The sequence below is a fragment of the Bicyclus anynana genome, chromosome 3, assembly GCF_947172395.1.
Source record: "Bicyclus anynana chromosome 3, ilBicAnyn1.1, whole genome shotgun sequence".
Taxonomy (NCBI): domain Eukaryota; kingdom Metazoa; phylum Arthropoda; class Insecta; order Lepidoptera; family Nymphalidae; genus Bicyclus; species Bicyclus anynana.
Window position 1 is genome coordinate 5,223,542 of NC_069085.1, and position 18,322 is coordinate 5,241,863.

Consider the following 18,322-nt stretch of genomic DNA (forward strand, 5'->3'; position numbering starts at 1 on the left):
GATGCGCAGCTATCCCCACCGTGTTTCGCTCAGCGCTAAAGTTACGTGCCGCGGGTAATACACGTATTGTACGCGACACAGTATGTTTAAAACGACAGACAATAATTTTGTTGGTGAATATTAGTGCGATACAGGCCCAAAGTGGACATTCTGTATAGCTGATCGTATACTTAACGGACGCGATGTGCATGACGTCATGCAGATCGCGACAAATACCACGATCAGTTATATCAGATCTCAAGTCTGCGCTGCAGACACGTGGATTTATAGGATGTTGGGTGTGGATTAGGTTAACGATGAATAAAAATACAATTATTTAAATAGTACGAAAAAATTTAATGTGCTATTATTTCTATACTATACCTATAATACTTTCAGCATGAATCTTATTATTTGATCACTTTTAGACTAAATGAGTTTGTTGACAGTGGTTGGCTTATTGTACGCCAGCTATGATCCTCCCTAAAGATCCATTAGATTAGGGTTAAGTGCTAAATTAATAGATGCATCCGTGCGAAAAGCGAGCACGTCGCTCGCTACAATCACAAATGTTACAAGTAATAATTACAGACATGGAGAAGAGGAAGTACTTAGTTTTAAGCCTTAGCAGCTACACGGTAAAAGAGCCGAAAGATCATGGGTTCGATCCCCGCCGGCCGCCCGCTAGACTATTATCGTGCCCACTCCTAATCAACTTGCTCATTGCCACTCATTGCTCTTATCACAATGGTCACATTCAAAAAGTCAAATCACTGTTATTAAAAAATATAAAAAAGGTAAATATTATTAAAAATGCGAAATGCGGATATTGGGGCAGAATTATTTATGTATAGAGCCTTAGAAATAGGAACGAAATTAAGTTTATGGAATGTGTTTTACCTACAAATCTCAAAATCTCGGGAACGTAGACTCGGTAAAGAAACGAGGCAACTGGCTAGACGATCCGATAAATTTCGATATTCATGACAAAATCAATAACCAATAATTAGTGGAATAAAACCAACATAAATACAAAATAAACGTAATCTGAACACGATACAACCTCAACTTGTTGCTTCGCCATATCCCGTTTCCTTATAAACTCCATGCATATGTATGTAGTTCTCTTTTTTGAGAGGGTCTATTCTCTGTAATTCAGATTCATACACATATTATTCTTTTGGCACCTATTAAACAAATGTGTGGGTACATACTAGACTGGTGGCACCACTTCTCTAACATTTAACGATATCAAGTTTCAAACATACCTTACAAAATGATCAACTCTAAACCTATTTTAAAACCTAACTTAACCTAAACTATGAAATACGAGCACCATAAAGAGGCCCGTTTTAGGTTTTGGCATCGCACCTACTGAATATTTAAAAAATGTATAGGAGCTCATAGGATCCTCTTACAATAAGAAAAAATTTAAACCTTCCTACAGAGTTATTTTTCCTCCTAAAGTAAAGGAATTATTTATTACGGGAAAAATACCTTCTTAATTAATTAGGGGCAATAACGCTCACTGGGTATTGGCGCTCACTTCTTTATCTTGTGTAAAAAATGGAACATAGCAATACGCCGCGTCCCGTGAATCAGGATAATATATGTAATAGGCAGATACACGCTCATGGCATGCGATCGTGAAGAATGAAGTGCACTTGTTTGTACGGGGCTGATCTAATTTTCGATTCGGCCTGTTCGTTGGTTAGTCCAGACTTTTAATCCTTGGTTAATTGACAGAAAGTACAAACCTGTTTTGTTTTATGACACATGTATGTACCTACCTAAACAGTTGTTAATTGTTTATGAAAGTTTTTAAATTTCAAATTAAATGCAAAACGACTGTTTGGGGTTAAGCCGCTCACCTAAGGGCATTTACACTACATTTTTACCCGACTACAAGAAGTTATGTTTTTCGCGCGTATCTTGTATATATTTTATTAAAGATATGCCCAGAAAAATGATATGAAAATCAAAATCAAAAATATGAAAATATGAAACGAAAGTTATGCAAGAAATAGATTCAGAAAATGAAAATAAATAACACCTTTGTGACGACAACAGTCATGATGAAATAATGACGGTGATGAAGCCTATAACAACATTAGGTTTCCAGAACCAGGGTATACTCAAACCTAAATCATTTTTAATATTATTAATTTTGTAAGTAAAATTTAAAAATATATAGTGTTTTTGTGAACGCCACTCCCCCTGCTTACCCTATACCTAGTTATTAACAACAAAGTTCATTTATTTTCAGCCTTTACTTTGAGTGGCCAGGTGCATCGTTAGCGTGTAGAAAAAAGAACCTCTCCTCGTGAGGCGTATCGCATCCAGCACCCAGGTACTGTCGCCGTAGATCAAGATCAGGGGGCGCAGCCTGGTCACCTTGGAGAATGTTGTGCGCTTGTTCAATTGTATTCTCTATTTCTGACTTCAGCTCCTGAAAAAGAACATTATAGTTTAGCTACAATAAGAAGGTTGGAAGTATGTTTCAAAATAGATAAGTTCAGTTGTCATTGTCAATTATAATTGAAATTAACAAGACAACATTGACATATCAATTATAATTGACAAAAAAAAATATCGCGTACTTATACACAATGATAAATATCATTGTGTATAAGTACGTATCATTGTGTTTTTTCAACGACAAGTTAGGCCTGATGTACCTACTATGACGATGCAGTCTGAAATGGTATCAGTATTGGGCTTACATATTAGTAGGGAACTTTATTCTACCCATATCTACAAATGACGGTTTCTACGCGGCATCATATTGGTCTTCAGAATGCTAAATCTCTTGGGGTCACGTCTTTCTGGGTATGAAATATGAATATATTTATGAATGGTAACTAGCTACAACCGATGTCTACGACCAGACAGCCAATTTTGATCAAACAAGTCTAAGAACACTCGCATCTAAGTCACCTTTCATACAAAACAAACTAAGTTTAACTCGCTTCATTCGTTCGGGAGCTATGGTGCCACAGACAGACTGACAGACTGCCAGACAGACAGATACGTCAAACTTATAACACCCCTCTATTTGAATCAGGGTTAAAAAATCCATATTCACGTAATGTCGTTAAAATAATCATGTTAGATGATCGTAATAAAAACAAAAATAAAATAGTGCCACTTGATGTAAAATGGCTCAAGATCATTTCGTTGAAACAACTGTATTAGAGGATCACTTATACTTAGGTACGAGCTATTGACTCCTAAACTAAAACTCAAAGTTCATTTATTTCAATTAGGATTAGTTTACAAGCACTCTCGAAACGTCTGATAATAATATTATTAGATAAAGGGGGTAATAATTAAAGTTACGGGAGTGCTTTAGTCCGAGAAGAGCCCTCAATGTGATAGAAGTCAAGGTTGCCTTGCTTGTCAATTAGTAAAAAAAAAGTAAACGTAAGCGGGTAATTGCCTCATACAGGTGCGGTTCGCGGCGCGCGCGCTCCGCCAGCGCGGCGTGCAGGTGATACAGCAGCAGGCCCCGCAGCAGCGCTTCGCCCGCGCCCAGCGCCGCCAGCGTGCGCAGCGTGCCGCGGCACAGGCGCTCCGCCAGCGCCAGCCGGGGAGCCGCCAGCTCTGCAACATTCACAGAGTTTTATTACTCGTTATTTTTTCTCGTCACAAGTTACAGTAGTAATACTGCAAACTTAATGGGATGGTTCCAATCACAATATTACTGCTATGTTTGAAAATAATGTACTAATATGTTGAATCCTTGGAAATAAACTATTTATTATTTCTCGTTGGTTTTGCAGAGATTAGCCAAACACACTTTCCACCTCTGATATGGGGATCGGAGCTTTTTTAAATTTTTTTTTATTAGGTATTTTTAATTAGCTTTTTTTCAACCAGCGAGTTGTAAAAAACTAATATATATACCCATATTGTTGAGCACGTGTCTCCTCTCAGAATGCAAGGAGTTAAGCTAACAGTCCACCACGCTGGTCCAATGCGGGTTGGCAGACTTTACACACGCAGAGAAAATTCTCAGTAATGCAGGTGTCCTCACGATGTTTTCACTGCACCGTTTGAGACACGTGATATTCAATTTATCAAATTGCGAAGTTGGTGGTGCATGCCCTGAACTGGATTCGAACCTACAAACTCCGAATCGAAGGCATAAGTCATATCCACTGGGCTATCATTATCAACAAGCATCATTATCAATTATCAGCATCATCATCAAACTGAATAAGCCTGAATAGCTCTGAGGTTATGGGTCCGGACTCGTCACCGAGAGAATCGATCTTCGCCCGCTGACTAGTGTCGCAGTTACTTTCAACACAGTCTGTTTCCGACTTTGAGCCTTTTAATGGTGCCCATAGTTAGCAACCAAGTGTCGGGTCCATTGGCGTATCTAGGATTATTTCCTGGGATGGGTCTACATATCACTGAACAAAGTTGACACTCAATATAAAAATTTCGTTAGCAATATTTGTAGACGCTGACCTCTGAAACGGTTCGACTTATTTATTATTTTTTCTTTGTATCTATCAGAAAAGGTCTTGATAATTTTTTCAAAATATTTACTACTTACAGGTTATTCTTTATTATAAGTTGTAATTGTGATTATTTGACATTTTAAATGATATTTTCTGTAAAATTATTAGTATTTCGGCGTTCATCATAGAATTTTAAATCGGTAGCCCAGTATCCTAGGGTGGGCACTGGACTATTCGTGGTGGGCCCGGCCCACCCGCTATATATGACTATGGTCGGGTCAGTAAGTCATCACTGGCTAGTGACTGCGCATAGCATAGAGGAGATGAAAAAAAAGTTCATAATCTTCTTCAGGTGCTGTTGGAGCTTAGGTCCACGTCCACCTCGCCACTCCAAAAGTTAAACGTGTTTTCTTTTTCTAAAATCTAAATAGGAGCCTGGAGTTGTACACCCTATAATGATTTTTGTCGTAACCATTTTCATTTTCCCCTTTGCTCTCGTTCGCCTATAGTGGGTAGGTACAAAAAAATATAGCTAGCTAAATATTGTTTTAGTTAAAGTTAGTTAAGATTTATGTGCGAAAGTAATTTTGAAATACAAAAATTGTTTAATGTTAAAATCCATTGTTCAAATAAATGTTGGTAGATACACGTTATAACACATACATACCTAGTACCTACCTACTACAAATTATGATGTAGGTAAGTATAATATTAAAATGAAATATAAAAAGTTCAAAATGAATTACTATGACAATTAAAAAAAATTAACTAATGCGTTTTCTAGTTTATTTACTGTTTGGCATACGATGCCGTTTGGTATTTGGTTAAGCAAAACATTTGGCACTGTACCTACTGAGTCGGTCCACGCGTCCCATACATTTCATAAACGAAATTGCAAAGCATAACGCTGTCAGCAAATACCTAAGCGTATAACGCATCAATTCAGAACGATTAATTCCTGTGGACCGATTAATTTATACAACGTGTAAATTTTGCACTACTAACATAAATTTTCTATGACAATATGAATTTATGAAGCGTAACATTTGTGGTGTGAAAGAATTTTGTGCATACCTTCAATACTACTTCGTTTTGTACGAGTTAAAAGAAAATTAATTTAAATGTAACAAATGTTAATGAAACAAGGTTCTTAATTCAACGCGTTCGTTTTTTTTTCATTTATTAACCAATTTTGAAAATTCTTTTTATGTTTGAAAGAGTACTTCCAGATTGGACTCATTTTATTTTCATGAAAATCGGTTGAGTATTTTGTATTAAAATAACTGAAATATGTATTTGAAGTCGATTCCATTTTTATGTTAAAAAGATTAGATTCGTTTTAGAGTGTCTTTCGAAATAAAAAAAAAATTAACTAAAAATATGGCAGCCATATTATAAAATATGTGGGTATAACTATAAATAACCCTTTAATTACTATCCAAAAAATAATCATTATCACTTTTGGCGAAGCTGTTGATTTAGAAAAACTCACAACATTACAATAAATCGGCAAAGTCACATAGGAACTGCTAGAAGTTCTTTAGAAGAATGGATAAGTACTAACGGAAGAGGTGCACCAAACCACCTGGAGACCACATGCGGGCGTGGATTCTTCCTCGAACCGCCCATGTCAACAAATAACAATGGTCGTCAATACACTGATAAAATTTATATGCACGGTTGCAACAATTGGCTCAATAATGTCCGCTCACGAGATCGTGTCAGGATATACTGAACGCTATGCCGTTAATGAATTTAAAATTTTATACACGGCCTTAAAACTGTAATACGCAATACGTGGCAATACAGACGCGTTTATGATATTCGACTGTTTTGTCAAATTGCGCAGTTTTCTGACGCGCCCGCGCAGTTGCGAGGTGCAGTCATATTGGGCTTCTTACTTAAAATGTGAGTTGAATGCACAACCATCATCACGTTCATAAAAAAGGAGATTGTAGTACATAATATATTTGTATAACAAAGGTTTATAGTTTTGAAATGTTGCCAGTTGTAAAATTTATTATCTATAGTGTTTTTCAGATAGCATGACAGTTGCCTTAAGACGTTCATAATACATATTATTATTGTGAGCAAACTTTCAAGAGTAAAACGAACTGTCACCGTACCCATGCTATCTGAAAAACACTATAATCGGAAGTATTTGAAATTAAAATTTATTTTCATCCGGTATTTGTTGTTGTATTGATTGTTAAATATATTGAATAATTAAATTAAATAATTTAATAAAAATCTTTTTAATAAAAAAATTCAACCGACTTCAATATCACAAAAATAAAATAAAAAGCGAAAAATAACATCAAATGTGCAACCTTCTGATCACTTTAAGACGGTGCCAAGCCATTTTATTAGCCAGAGTATTATTTAAAGCTCTGTAAGAAATTACAAAGTTATTGTGTTACAAACATTACAATAAAACATATGCGTCATATTGAGAACCTCCTCCTTTTATTGAAGTCGGTTAAAAATTATTTAACTCATGGGTACAATAAAATAGACAAACGGGAATTTTTATAGAATATATGGGAAGGTATCCGACCGAAAGAAAGTACCCATCTGTGGTTCTTAATTAAAAAAAAAAAAAATTATACTCTTGGCTGGTGGGAGGCTTCAGCCGTGGCTAGTTACCACCCTACCAACAAAGACGTACCGCCAAGTGATTTAGCGTTTTGGTACGATGTCGTGTAGTAACCGAAATGGGGGGTGGATTTTAATCCTCCTCCTAACAAGTTAGCCCGCTTCCATCTTAGAGTGCATCATCAATTACCATCAGGTGAGATTGTAGTCAAGGGCTCACTTGTAAATAATAATAAAAAAAAATGTTCATGTTCATGCAACGCAACTTATACCAAACCAGGAACTTGAGGACAAAGTTGTGGTTAGCTTAACTATCCTCATCATTATAAGTCGATGGGCGTCCGCAGTTACACATAGGTCACTTGTAAGGACTTCCTAACACCCTGGATATATGTCGCATCGCATACGTAAATTATTGAATATGAAGATATTTAAAAATTTCATATTTCTGAGGTTTTCCGGAAATCTACAAGTAGAAAGCTAACTTCTGTATTTTTTTTTCAAAATTTTAGGTTTGGTAGTTTCGGAGAAAAGGGGGGGGGGAATGGTCTATTTTCTTGAATATCTTGGAAACTATCAATTTCAAAAGTTACAATAAAAATATTTTTAAAATTCTTTCATCAAGGCCTTTCATTTGGTGTATCACATGATGCAGTTAAATTTTTTTTTTTTAATTTTCCATCTAGCCCCCCAGACTTATTTCCTAACATGTATTCCATATTCAAAAATATCATACTTTCAAAATTTACCAGAAATTTTCAAGTAAAAAGTTTATTTCTGTACTTTTTACTTGAACATTTCTGTATTAGTATTGTGCTACGTACGTTCGGAACCCTAATAATTTATTGTTCTATAACGAGGTAGGTAGGTAGTAAGTAACTCAAAAATCTCCACAGGACCGGACTCAAAATTCGCCCACTGGACTATTTGTCATACCCACTCACAATCAGTGCTAATTACATAAAAGCTTTTAAAAACCAATTTTCACGTGGATACTGTCGCGGGCGTTTACTAGTTTATGAATTAGGAAGTATCAAAATATCTCGGGAAAGTTTCGGGTTAATGTAGCTGTCTAATACAAAGTGGGCGGAGTGCGTTGCTCTTGATTATTTTTATATCAGTGCGTAAACAAGGCAATAACGCTTCTTTACTTCTTTATTAAATCCTTATGAGATTACGCACTTAAAGTATTCGTAACTATAAGTACCTATGTACCTATAGCTACAAATGTTGCTAGTTAACATAAACTAGCATAACTGCTAGTTAACATAAACTAGCATAACTGCTAGTTAACATAAACTAGCAGTTTTTCTAGAGGTTTGATGATCATCCGTGATTCGTACTAAAATGAACGTATTTCAGAAGTCAAGATCTCTGAAACTATAAAAATTAAATGATATTTAGATTACGTTCTGGGTCTGCTAACATTTTAGCTTTTGTGGCATCATCTGGACCAAAGAAAACTTTTAAAAGCTTTCCAAAATCGGTAGACAGAATTGCAACCTGTTTTTTTTCCTCGTATTTGATAAAGTATATCTACAAACGAATACAAAAGTCAAATGTACTCGTATTTTTTGCACAATTTGTTAACAATTGGTATGCCAATTTACAACTTTCAACTATTTATTTGCGTAACCGGCGCCTTTGATGACGGAGGCGATCTTTATCCCGTCCCAACAATGACACAAAGAAGAACAAAATGCTTTGTGTTTAAATAGCGATGCTGATTGCTGAGTGCCCGGCACAAATACGCTATTAACACTTCCTGTACCGGGAAAACAAAGAGAGATGTAAGTAATACGTATTAGTGAGTAGGTGGATATATATAAAATATATAACTTATTTAACTTTAAGGGCGCGCAGCGCGTCGGTACGATATGGATAAAATTGGAAGCGCAAACGAGACGCCGAATTATGACTTTCACGTGAGTGAAAAGCACGGAGCGATTGACGCGCGACGCAAATTTTATGACATGAGCGCCAAAACCATTTTTACCTAATTGCAAGTAAATTAAACAACATAACGAAAAACAAAATGGCCATGTTCAAGATATATATCTAATTTTCGATACAAAACAAAAATTTATGAAAATAAGTTTCCTTTTCCTGAGATTGAAAGCAAAATGTGAGCAAAACATGTATTTTTCAAAAAAATAAACTATCGAGAAAAGTTTTACAAATTGTGTATTTTGTATAGTCATAACGAAGCTAACACTTTAAAATATCATTTACCCAAATATCAGGTTCCTAACTTTTCCAGAATCTGAGATCCAGAACCATTTGTAACCACCAAATTACATATTGCACACTCTTAAAATTAAACGTTTTTTTATTTCTGTACTTTCGTGGAAGTGTTAATTACAACATTTTTCTCTCAATCACACCCACATACATGAAATAGTTGTTATGTAAAGTAGAAGTATTAGGGATATATAATTTACCAACATATTATTATTATCAACAGAGGTAACGACTAACTCAACCTTGCTCATTTCATTCATTGCATTTACGCTAATTACTATTAATATATTTGAATGTTCCTCGCTTAATAGACATGTAGGCCACAGTGAAATGAGGCAATCACCACAGTGAATTATCATGACTTAACACCAGTTGGCTAGTAAAACAACTGGCCGAAACACCCGATTGCATCTAACTTCTAAAGTTAAGAAATATAATATACTAGCGGACACTCGCTACTTCGTCCGCCCTTAGACCTCTTTAATCCTACCCTATCGCAAAATCCGTTCTTAGTGGATACTAACTAACGATAAACTACCTCCCTGCCAAATTTCAGCTCTGTACATCAAGCGGTTTTCGAGATTTCGTGATGAATGACCTTTCGCATTTATATATTAAGATTAAAACTATATATGTACTCGTATGTTTACATCGATTTGTTACATCATCATCATCATCATCATCATCATCATCATCATCATCATCATCATCATCATGATCATTAACAGCCGATGGACGTCCACTGCTAGACATAAACCTCTTGCATAGTTTTCGAAACACCAAAATCTCGAGCAGCCAGCATCCAGCGGCTCCCTGCAACCCGCTTGATGTCTTCGGTCCGCCTAGTGGAGAGTCGACCAAAACTGGTCTTTCCAGTGCGGGTTCGCCATTCTAGCACCTTGGGACCCCAACCTCCATCGGCTCTTCTAACTATATGCCTTGCCCATTGCCACTTCAGCTTCGCGACTTGCTGAGCTATGTCAGTGACTTTGGTTCTTCTACGGATCTCCTCATTTCTGAGTCGGTCGCGCAAAGAATCTTTTACCACAGTAAAGATATTACAAGCAGTATAATAACTCGGCCGTATTTTTGAAATAAATACCTACAGCCGCGCGGTACGTAAACATGTCATAGGGCTGCCCGCATGCAGCAATTTAATTACATTTGCTAACTTTGTGTTTCCACTTAGTTTTGTGATTGTAAATAAACTTTTTTTATATAAACAAATAAAATACTTTGTAAATTGTAGTAAAATGGGAAGTGATAAATAAAAATGCGTGTTTTTTGATTGGTTGATTTAATTAAGGCTGATACTACGTCAATGATCTTGAAGGATTGGTCGTATTCTTAAACATATTTATTTCGGTGTTGCCATCTAGGTATTACCTCCACACTACGTGAACAAATAAAAAAAAAGATAAATACCTTCATGAAATTGTAGTGATTTAAAATAGATAATGGAACAATGAACAAACGCACTAATTGTCCCTACGATACGATAGTTCCCCTAGATTTCTCTAGGATGCCATTATCAGATCCTGACATGAAAAAATGGGACTAACCTGAAAGAATATTCATCCAAACAAAAAAGAAACGGTTTACAAATGACGGAAATATCGCTGTAAATACGATACGATTCTTTTTGGAAGTCGGTTAAAATTCTTGTCACCAATGCCAAGCTGAGCAAAAGTTTTATGAGCTTGCACATTAAAGTGCATAAAATCCGCCATTTTGATTTTTTAAGAACTAAGTTACCCAGTGACACTCGGCCTATCTAGACGAGTCTAATGACATATCATTTATCAGTATGTGTGCTTGGCAAATTTGTTCGTAACACTCCCGAAGGTCGGCGCGGTCCGGGAGGGGGGTAACGATGCCCAGCGCGTACGACTTCACACCCGCGCAGTCCTTTCCTCCCGTCGCCCGCATACAACAACAAGTCATAACATTCAAACACATACTCCTCCTTTGGGCTTCGCCGCAGTCGGGTAACAAAACACAAATGATCCGAGCACAGTCACACAATACATTGTACAAGCAGTCGAGGTTTTAATACAAGCTTATCGTACCTACTGTATCGTGATTCATGAACCGCGTATAGCTACATATTTCAATCGTGTCAATCACTTTCCTTTACTCTATTCACTTTATTTACTAATCCAGATACCTACCTTTATTCTGGAGATAAAAGGAAATACCTTATCCATTAAAAAATACAAGATTATGTACCTACCTACTAATAAGTAAATTTATTTTAAAGTTAACCTTTCAGAGTTTCCAGGTAACTTAAAAAAAGTTATCTCTGGATGGGATAATTTTGAATTCATGCATCCAAAAACGGCACAGTATTTCCTACTGGTCATAATTAAAAAAATCTAATACTATTAATACACTTTACTCTGTTAATACACCGTGCGTTCGTTCGTCACCGCGGCACAGTCGCGACTGTCTTCACCCTACGATCACCCCATGTTCAAGGAGCGTAGGTATAGCTCGCGTTTCGACCTCTAGTATGAAGTCCAACTACTGGTTGTAATATCTTTTCTGTGCTTTTACCTTGCAATCCGATCCTTACCGAAAAGGCTTTATTACCATGTATTTGTTACATACTCGCACTAAGTAAGCATCGAAATAATCATATTAAGGGAAGTGGCATGCTCATAGATGCAAGAATACACTGCCCCTACCCTGAGGACTCATTATAAATATTGAACAAGGAATTTTCCAATTTGAATACTCTTTACATATATTGCTTACCCTAGTGCACCTTGTGCACGCCACTGCATAAAGGTGATGGGTCATCACCTATTATGGTTCTGTAATGTTATTTTATTTATCATTTATTGCATATTTACAAGAAAATTAAAATAATTATATTAAGCAAAAAAATTAATAATCTTTTTAACATAAAAATGGAATCTTCAAAGACGTATTTCAGTTATTTTGATTTTTTAACACAAATTTACTAAACCGATTGTCATGTAAATGAAATGGGGCCAATCTGGAAGTATGTATGCTCTTTCAAACAAAACAAGAATTTAAAAATAAATGGTTTATAAATGACGAAGTTATGAGGTAGCAAACGTACAAAAAAATACTCGTCGAATTGAGACCCTCCTCCTTTTTTTTGAAGTCGGTTTTTTTTTTAAAGAATATTTGCCATATCTTTTATAATATGACCAATATTCCCATTGCCCTCCAACAAGTCGGGAAAGACTGTGCTAGGAGTTGGTACGACAATAGACCAACGAAGCGAGGATCGAACCACCACCCTTCGGTGATGAGTCCGACCGCTCTTACCGTTGAGCTATTGAGGCTATACATATATATATAAATTATATCACAGATATCGAAATTGAAGGCACAGCGCCTGCCGGGGCCAACCTTTTCGTCCCGATTGAAATCGGTTGGCAGGCGCGGGGTCTGCCATAAAGATATCCTGTAGTACCTATAGACTTATCATAATATTAGTCACGCAAAGCCAGGGCGGGTCGCTAGTCATATAAATAAATATTAATCTGTATAGTCATGATATTAAAGTCAAGCGTTTTACGTGAAAATGGTTAGATCATAAAATCCTTGACATAATGAAAACCGCATGTCCTAGAAATCCTACACGATGCGTGTTATTATAATAGCCTTGTTTGTCGCATTTAAGGCTGCTACTTATGTCATCGACCTTGAACAATTTGACTGGAACTGCCCTATATTTTGACTGGAACTGCCCTATATTTTGACTGGAACTGTCCTATATTTTTACTGGAATTGTTAATTGCGAGTTTTTCTTCTTTTGTGGTTCATCTTTAACTTTTTTATGTGTAAGTTTCACGTCAAACGGACAAGCGGTTTTGGAGCGAAATAGCACGTAACATAATATCTACGATTGATATCATATATCAATATATATTAATTTTTTGGTTCGGTTTTAAGAATTTTACCAAAAAGGAATGTGCTTCATGAGGAAACCTGCATACCTGAGAATTTTCTTAATTATCTACATTTGTGAAGTCTGCCAGTCCGCGTTTGGCCAGCGTGGTGGACTAAGGCCTAACCGCATTCTGAGGAGACTCGTGCTCAACGGCGAGCCGAATATGGGTTGATAATGATGATGATGAATATAAATATATTCGGTAATAATATGTTAACTAATATCTTGTAGGAGTGTAAGAAATTTAGAGATGTTTTACATAGATAATAGAAGAGCAATTAAAACACATTAAAATAAATAAATAGACATTTCCAGCGCCTTTTTGATTTTATACCGCAATTTATTATAACGTGTCAATTGATATTAAATTATTAATTAAAGCGTTTTCTATGTTCTGTGAGTTAGTTGGAGAGTTAGTTCGAAGAGCCGATGGACGTTGGGGTTAACTGATGAAATCAAGCGAGTCGCAGGGATTCGCTGGATGCAGGTGGCTCAGTATCGTGATGTTTGGAAGTCCCTACAAAAGGCCTATATCAAATAATGAAATGATGAGAGACTCGCTGGATGTATGCGGCTCGAGACCGTGGTGTTGGGAAGTCCTTACAAGAGGCCAGTGGACGTCCATCGCACATCTTAAATATATATTCATCTCTTTTTTATTTTAAACTGAAAAAAGGTATGCCCTTCGCACCACAGGGAAGTCGTATGTTTTTAGTAGCCGCACCGCAAGTAGGGTGTGGCACGAGGCTGATCGACCCCATGACGCAGCGAACGTGTTAAAACGATCATGATGATTATATTTGTTTTTGGTTGGTAAGAAGTAGGTATGTAACTGTGTGTCTAAAGCAAAACAAATGTGATTGAGGAAATAACGCAATAGCTGTACCTACGGAAATAAGCGACTACAGTGTTACGGATGTCGGCGGAGCAATCTTGTAGACCGACAAACAATCTCTATATGTATACATATGTGTTTCATTGTGAATATCGTGTCATATAAAAAAATCACAATTTTTGCGTATCCTAACTTATTCTCATTATAAATTCGAATGTAAGTTTGTCAGTTTGTTATGCTTTCACGGTTAAACCACTGAACCGAATATAAAAACCCTTTCATCAATGATAAGCTTTTCAGTGAGTGAAATTAAATTTGACCCCTGCATTCTCACTCACGCCTAAACAACTAAATTAATTTTAAAGATCCTTTCACCAATTAAAAGCTTCATTATCAGTGAGTAAAATAGGCTATATTTTATCCCTGTATTCTCACGGAAACGGCAACTATACGCGAATGGAACCGCAGGGCGTCCGCTAGTATAAAAGTATACTTTGGAATAAATCTGTTTTATATTTCGAAATCATCTCCTCTATTTCTATTCTTATATTTCTGGTATCAATGTATTTTTTTTATTACGTAAACCACCATGGTGGTAATAGAGAATGTCCATCCCCGGCTCTGGCCTACCCTAACCGCCCGGAAATTTAATTTAATAATGAAATCAATAATTTATCAATAAAAGTTTTCTACAACGCTTTACGATATTTTATATTCATCTTTAATTTGTCCTTATCATTACAAGCTAACATTGTTGACCATACAGCCTGAGCTTTAGGATAGTTTTTATTGAAGACTTATAATTAATTTGTTTTTCGTTTTCTTGTTGTTAAGCTTGTTGGTAACAGAAAAAAATAATACAGAGTTTTTGAAAACACTATTTGAAGATAACTAATTAACAACACATCACGTTTACAACTTTTTTTTTACAAATTTCCAATCGTATTTGAATATATACTTAATACATTTGTTGATAATAATGAACAATGATGTAAACATCTTTACTGGATGATCCTTCGAATCTATTGACGTACGAGCATAATATAGAAACACAATTTTGTTAGAAACCTATTATTCACACAGGCAAAATGTGAAAACCATTTTTTACTACTCAACACAGTTCACTTTTCAAGATAATATTAGCTATTTATATATTGTTTTTTTTTGTTTATAAAGAGATTTATAAATTGTTTTTTTACAAATTTCAGTTCGTTCAGCACTCGCGCAGTTAAGTCAGTATGTATTTGTAATTGACTGAAGATAAATCGTTCCGATGCCGATATTTGTATTTGACCTATTCTGAAAATAGCTTCTGGAGACTTCCTACTACACGACTCTGAGGCTGATGTTCTTATTAGTTCCGTATTTAGTTGGTTTCTTAATTGATCTTTACTGCATAAGGTCACAATTAAAAAAAGCAATATATCAGTTTTTTTTTCAAATAAAATATTGATTGATAAAAATTAAAAATGATTTAAAATTTGATTTGTACCACTTTGTACCTTATATTTTTTTTAATTTTGGGACTGCAAATGATGTAATTCACTACGCAGACGTAGTAATTGATTGACATATTAAAATAGTTTAGGTAAAAGGGTGATAAAATTAAAATACTTTTAGGTCATCGAGCTAAAGTGAGAGATTTTAATTTTAGATTCCAACCCGATCCAACTGATATATTTTTATTCAAACTGATGTACCGTACCTATAAAATATGCAATTCTCTTGTAATGGTGTTCCCAAACTTGTCTAAAACAGCTGGACCGAATTGTAAGGAATTTTTGGGTGTTAGAATCGGCCACCATCTATTTTTCATACCTCAGGTGAATAATTTATAAGGTGAAACGTTTGCCGTGTCAGCTACTTTTGTTCTAAATTAGCTATTGTGTCTTCGGATTCGGATGTTCGAATCCGGTCCGGGGCACGCACCTTCAACTTTTCTGTTATGTGCATTATTAAGAAATTAAATATGTCTCAAAGGCTGAAGGAAAAACATCGTGAGGAAACCTGCATACCTGAGAATTTTCTTATTTCTTTACGTGTGTAAAATCTGCCAATCCTCATGGGGCCAGCGTGTTGGACTGTTAGTCTAACTCCTCTCATTCATTTCGTGAGTCAACAGTGAGCCCAATACGGGTTGTTGATGATAATGATGATGATCGACAAACTTCCAGTCTATAAAAAATGAGATATGTCTGGCCACCGCAAGCTCGCATTCTATATCCCTGAGTTGTCATTTTGACGATATCTAAAACATCTCTGACATATCGCATATTGTTTCAAAGATAAGGGGCTATTTGAAATTTAACCCTGAACGTATGATTTATTCTATTGTAATAATAGTAATGTCTTACCGTGCCATCGAAATCCTTCGGCTTCTCCGATTTCCCAAATAAGTCGGCATTGAAGATCAACAACGACCTGATTGGTCTTTGGGACATATTTTGTGATCCTGTTCAAAAGATAATTTTCTAACGCAAGAACATTGTCAAAGTCTAAACTACCGACGAGGCTTCCAAGTGCACCTTGTATAGTGCAAATGTTATTATGCGGAACTCTGAGACCGCAGTCGAGACATTTCCATGCTGTATTGGTTTTCAATGGTTGCAGAGGTAACAAAGATCCTAGACATTCACTAGAGAAACATTTGAGAGCTGCCAGGAGAGTGCCACGTTCGGTAGGATCGGCACAGCGGTCACATGTGCATAGAAAATGCTTAGTGCTGTAAAGGTGGAGTCTTCTAGACGGCGTGCCCCATAACATTCCGGTGTAACACGTGAATATTTCAGAACCGGCTTGTATTGGTTTTACAGCTTTTACAGTCATTTGCGAGTCAGTGTTGAAACTATACCTCGTGTTTGATACACAATTGTGGTTCATTATAGCCGAAACGGGGTAAAGACCATGCAGACTCAGCTCCTTTTTCCCATACAGAGTACCAATTTGAAATGCGTTAGCATCCAGAATGCATGCGACGAGAGTCAGAAATTGTTCCACTTGTATAGGGATATCAAAGTATTCTTTTAATTTCCTTATTTCGCTCCCATGCTGTGGCAGAACATGTGCTTGAAGGGACGTTAGCAGATTTCTTTGCTCTTCGTTTAATAACATCGCTCGTATCGAAGTTAGCGCGCGGGACAATAGTGCGTCATCAACATCCTCAATGGGCACTTTGTTAGGCCAACAGGAAATTATACTGCAGTCACTAAAATGTACATCACTGTTTTGACACTGTTCCGAACATAATAACAATGCACAGCGTGAACATTTGAATAATGTATCGCTATGAATTTTCCTACAGACGGTGCAGCCACGTTGTACGATTGCTCTGCATCGAGGCCCGTAGACGAGTGGGTGATCAACAAATAACACATCACCGGTTTTTATATCTTCAGTGGCTACGAGGCCACGACCTCCGAGCGGCGATTCAAATATTGTCCATTTCGTCGTATATTGAAGTTCGTCAGAGAAAGCGTCAAGACCGAGATGCCGTGTGACCATTTGCGACAATTGCTCTATGGACGTCATCCTGTCGCTCGCAACTCGACCGGTGCCGGTGCTGCACTGAGCGCTCACTGCGATTATACACATCACCGAGTTTGATAACACTAACTGGGGTACTGGCCGAATATACATACATCGCCAAAACTTCTCGCGCTCTTCCCGATAATAATTAGCCGGGTCCGACTCCGATGGACGTGCGCGAGCCGCGAGTTCTAAGCGGCAGGCATACCTGTCGTTTTTCACTCGACGCTTGCCAAGTTTATATTGCCAGGCAGTATTGTTTAGAGAAGTCTATAATTTATCAAGTAATTTGAGAAGAACACCTATACAAAAATATTTTCTGCCCAGCTAGCATAAATCGGCACGTGATCAAATGTTACGTTACTACACTATTTTCTGACGTAATGATGAATTCACGCTATTTAAATTAGCACAGCTTAAAAATATTTAAAATGTACACGTTTATAATATAGATGATTATAAATACTTGTAGATATGATACCTACTAGTAGATAAATGATTTAGGTAATATTGTTTATTCAATGAGAATTACGTTTTCATGGCTCACTGATAATAATCAAAATTCAATTAAATTAAAAAAAGCGTGTTAGCTCCGACGCACGAATGGTGTTTACTCTTTCAGATCGACTGTCTAAATAGGTGTATGTTGCTCGCAGCATACACTATGTACGCTGCGTGCACATATGTGCAAGCTGTTGATGACAGCGCACGGTGGAAGGTGCGCAGAATAGGTTGCGCACAAAAAACATA

At 36.5% G+C, this 18,322-nt stretch overlaps 1 protein-coding gene across 2 annotated transcripts; it reads right to left on the bottom strand.

The window, feature by feature from the left end:
* Positions 1–312: 312 nt before the first annotated feature.
* LOC112048292 (SET domain-containing protein SmydA-8) lies at positions 313–17,762 on the bottom strand. 2 transcript variants are annotated; one of them, XM_024085779.2, is made up of 3 exons: positions 16,402–17,762; positions 3,419–3,582; positions 313–2,428 (listed from the first exon to the last, which is right to left on the bottom strand). In XM_024085779.2, exons 1-3 carry the CDS (start codon positions 17,681–17,683, stop codon positions 2,249–2,251), a joined length of 1,626 nt encoding a protein of 541 aa, XP_023941547.2. In that variant the 5' UTR covers positions 17,684–17,762; the 3' UTR covers positions 313–2,248. The 2 variants fall into 2 exon arrangements, with proteins under 2 accessions (XP_023941547.2, XP_023941548.2); XM_024085780.2 differs by having other exon boundaries at positions 2,287–2,428; positions 3,426–3,582.
* Positions 17,763–18,322: the final 560 nt, after the last annotated feature.

Excerpts from the sequence above, each read along its gene's own strand:
- LOC112048292 (XM_024085779.2), bottom strand. The coding sequence starts at position 17,683 with ATGTATATTCGGCCAGTACCCCAGTTAGTGTTATCAAACTCGGTGATG. Across the intron at positions 3,583-16,401 it reads CGAAGGATTTCGATGGCACG|AGCTGGCGGCTCCCCGGCTG; the intron begins GTAAGACATTAC and ends TGAATGTTGCAG. Across the intron at positions 2,429-3,418 it reads GCGAACCGCACCTGTATGAG|GAGCTGAAGTCAGAAATAGA; the intron begins GCAATTACCCGC and ends GTTCTTTTTCAG.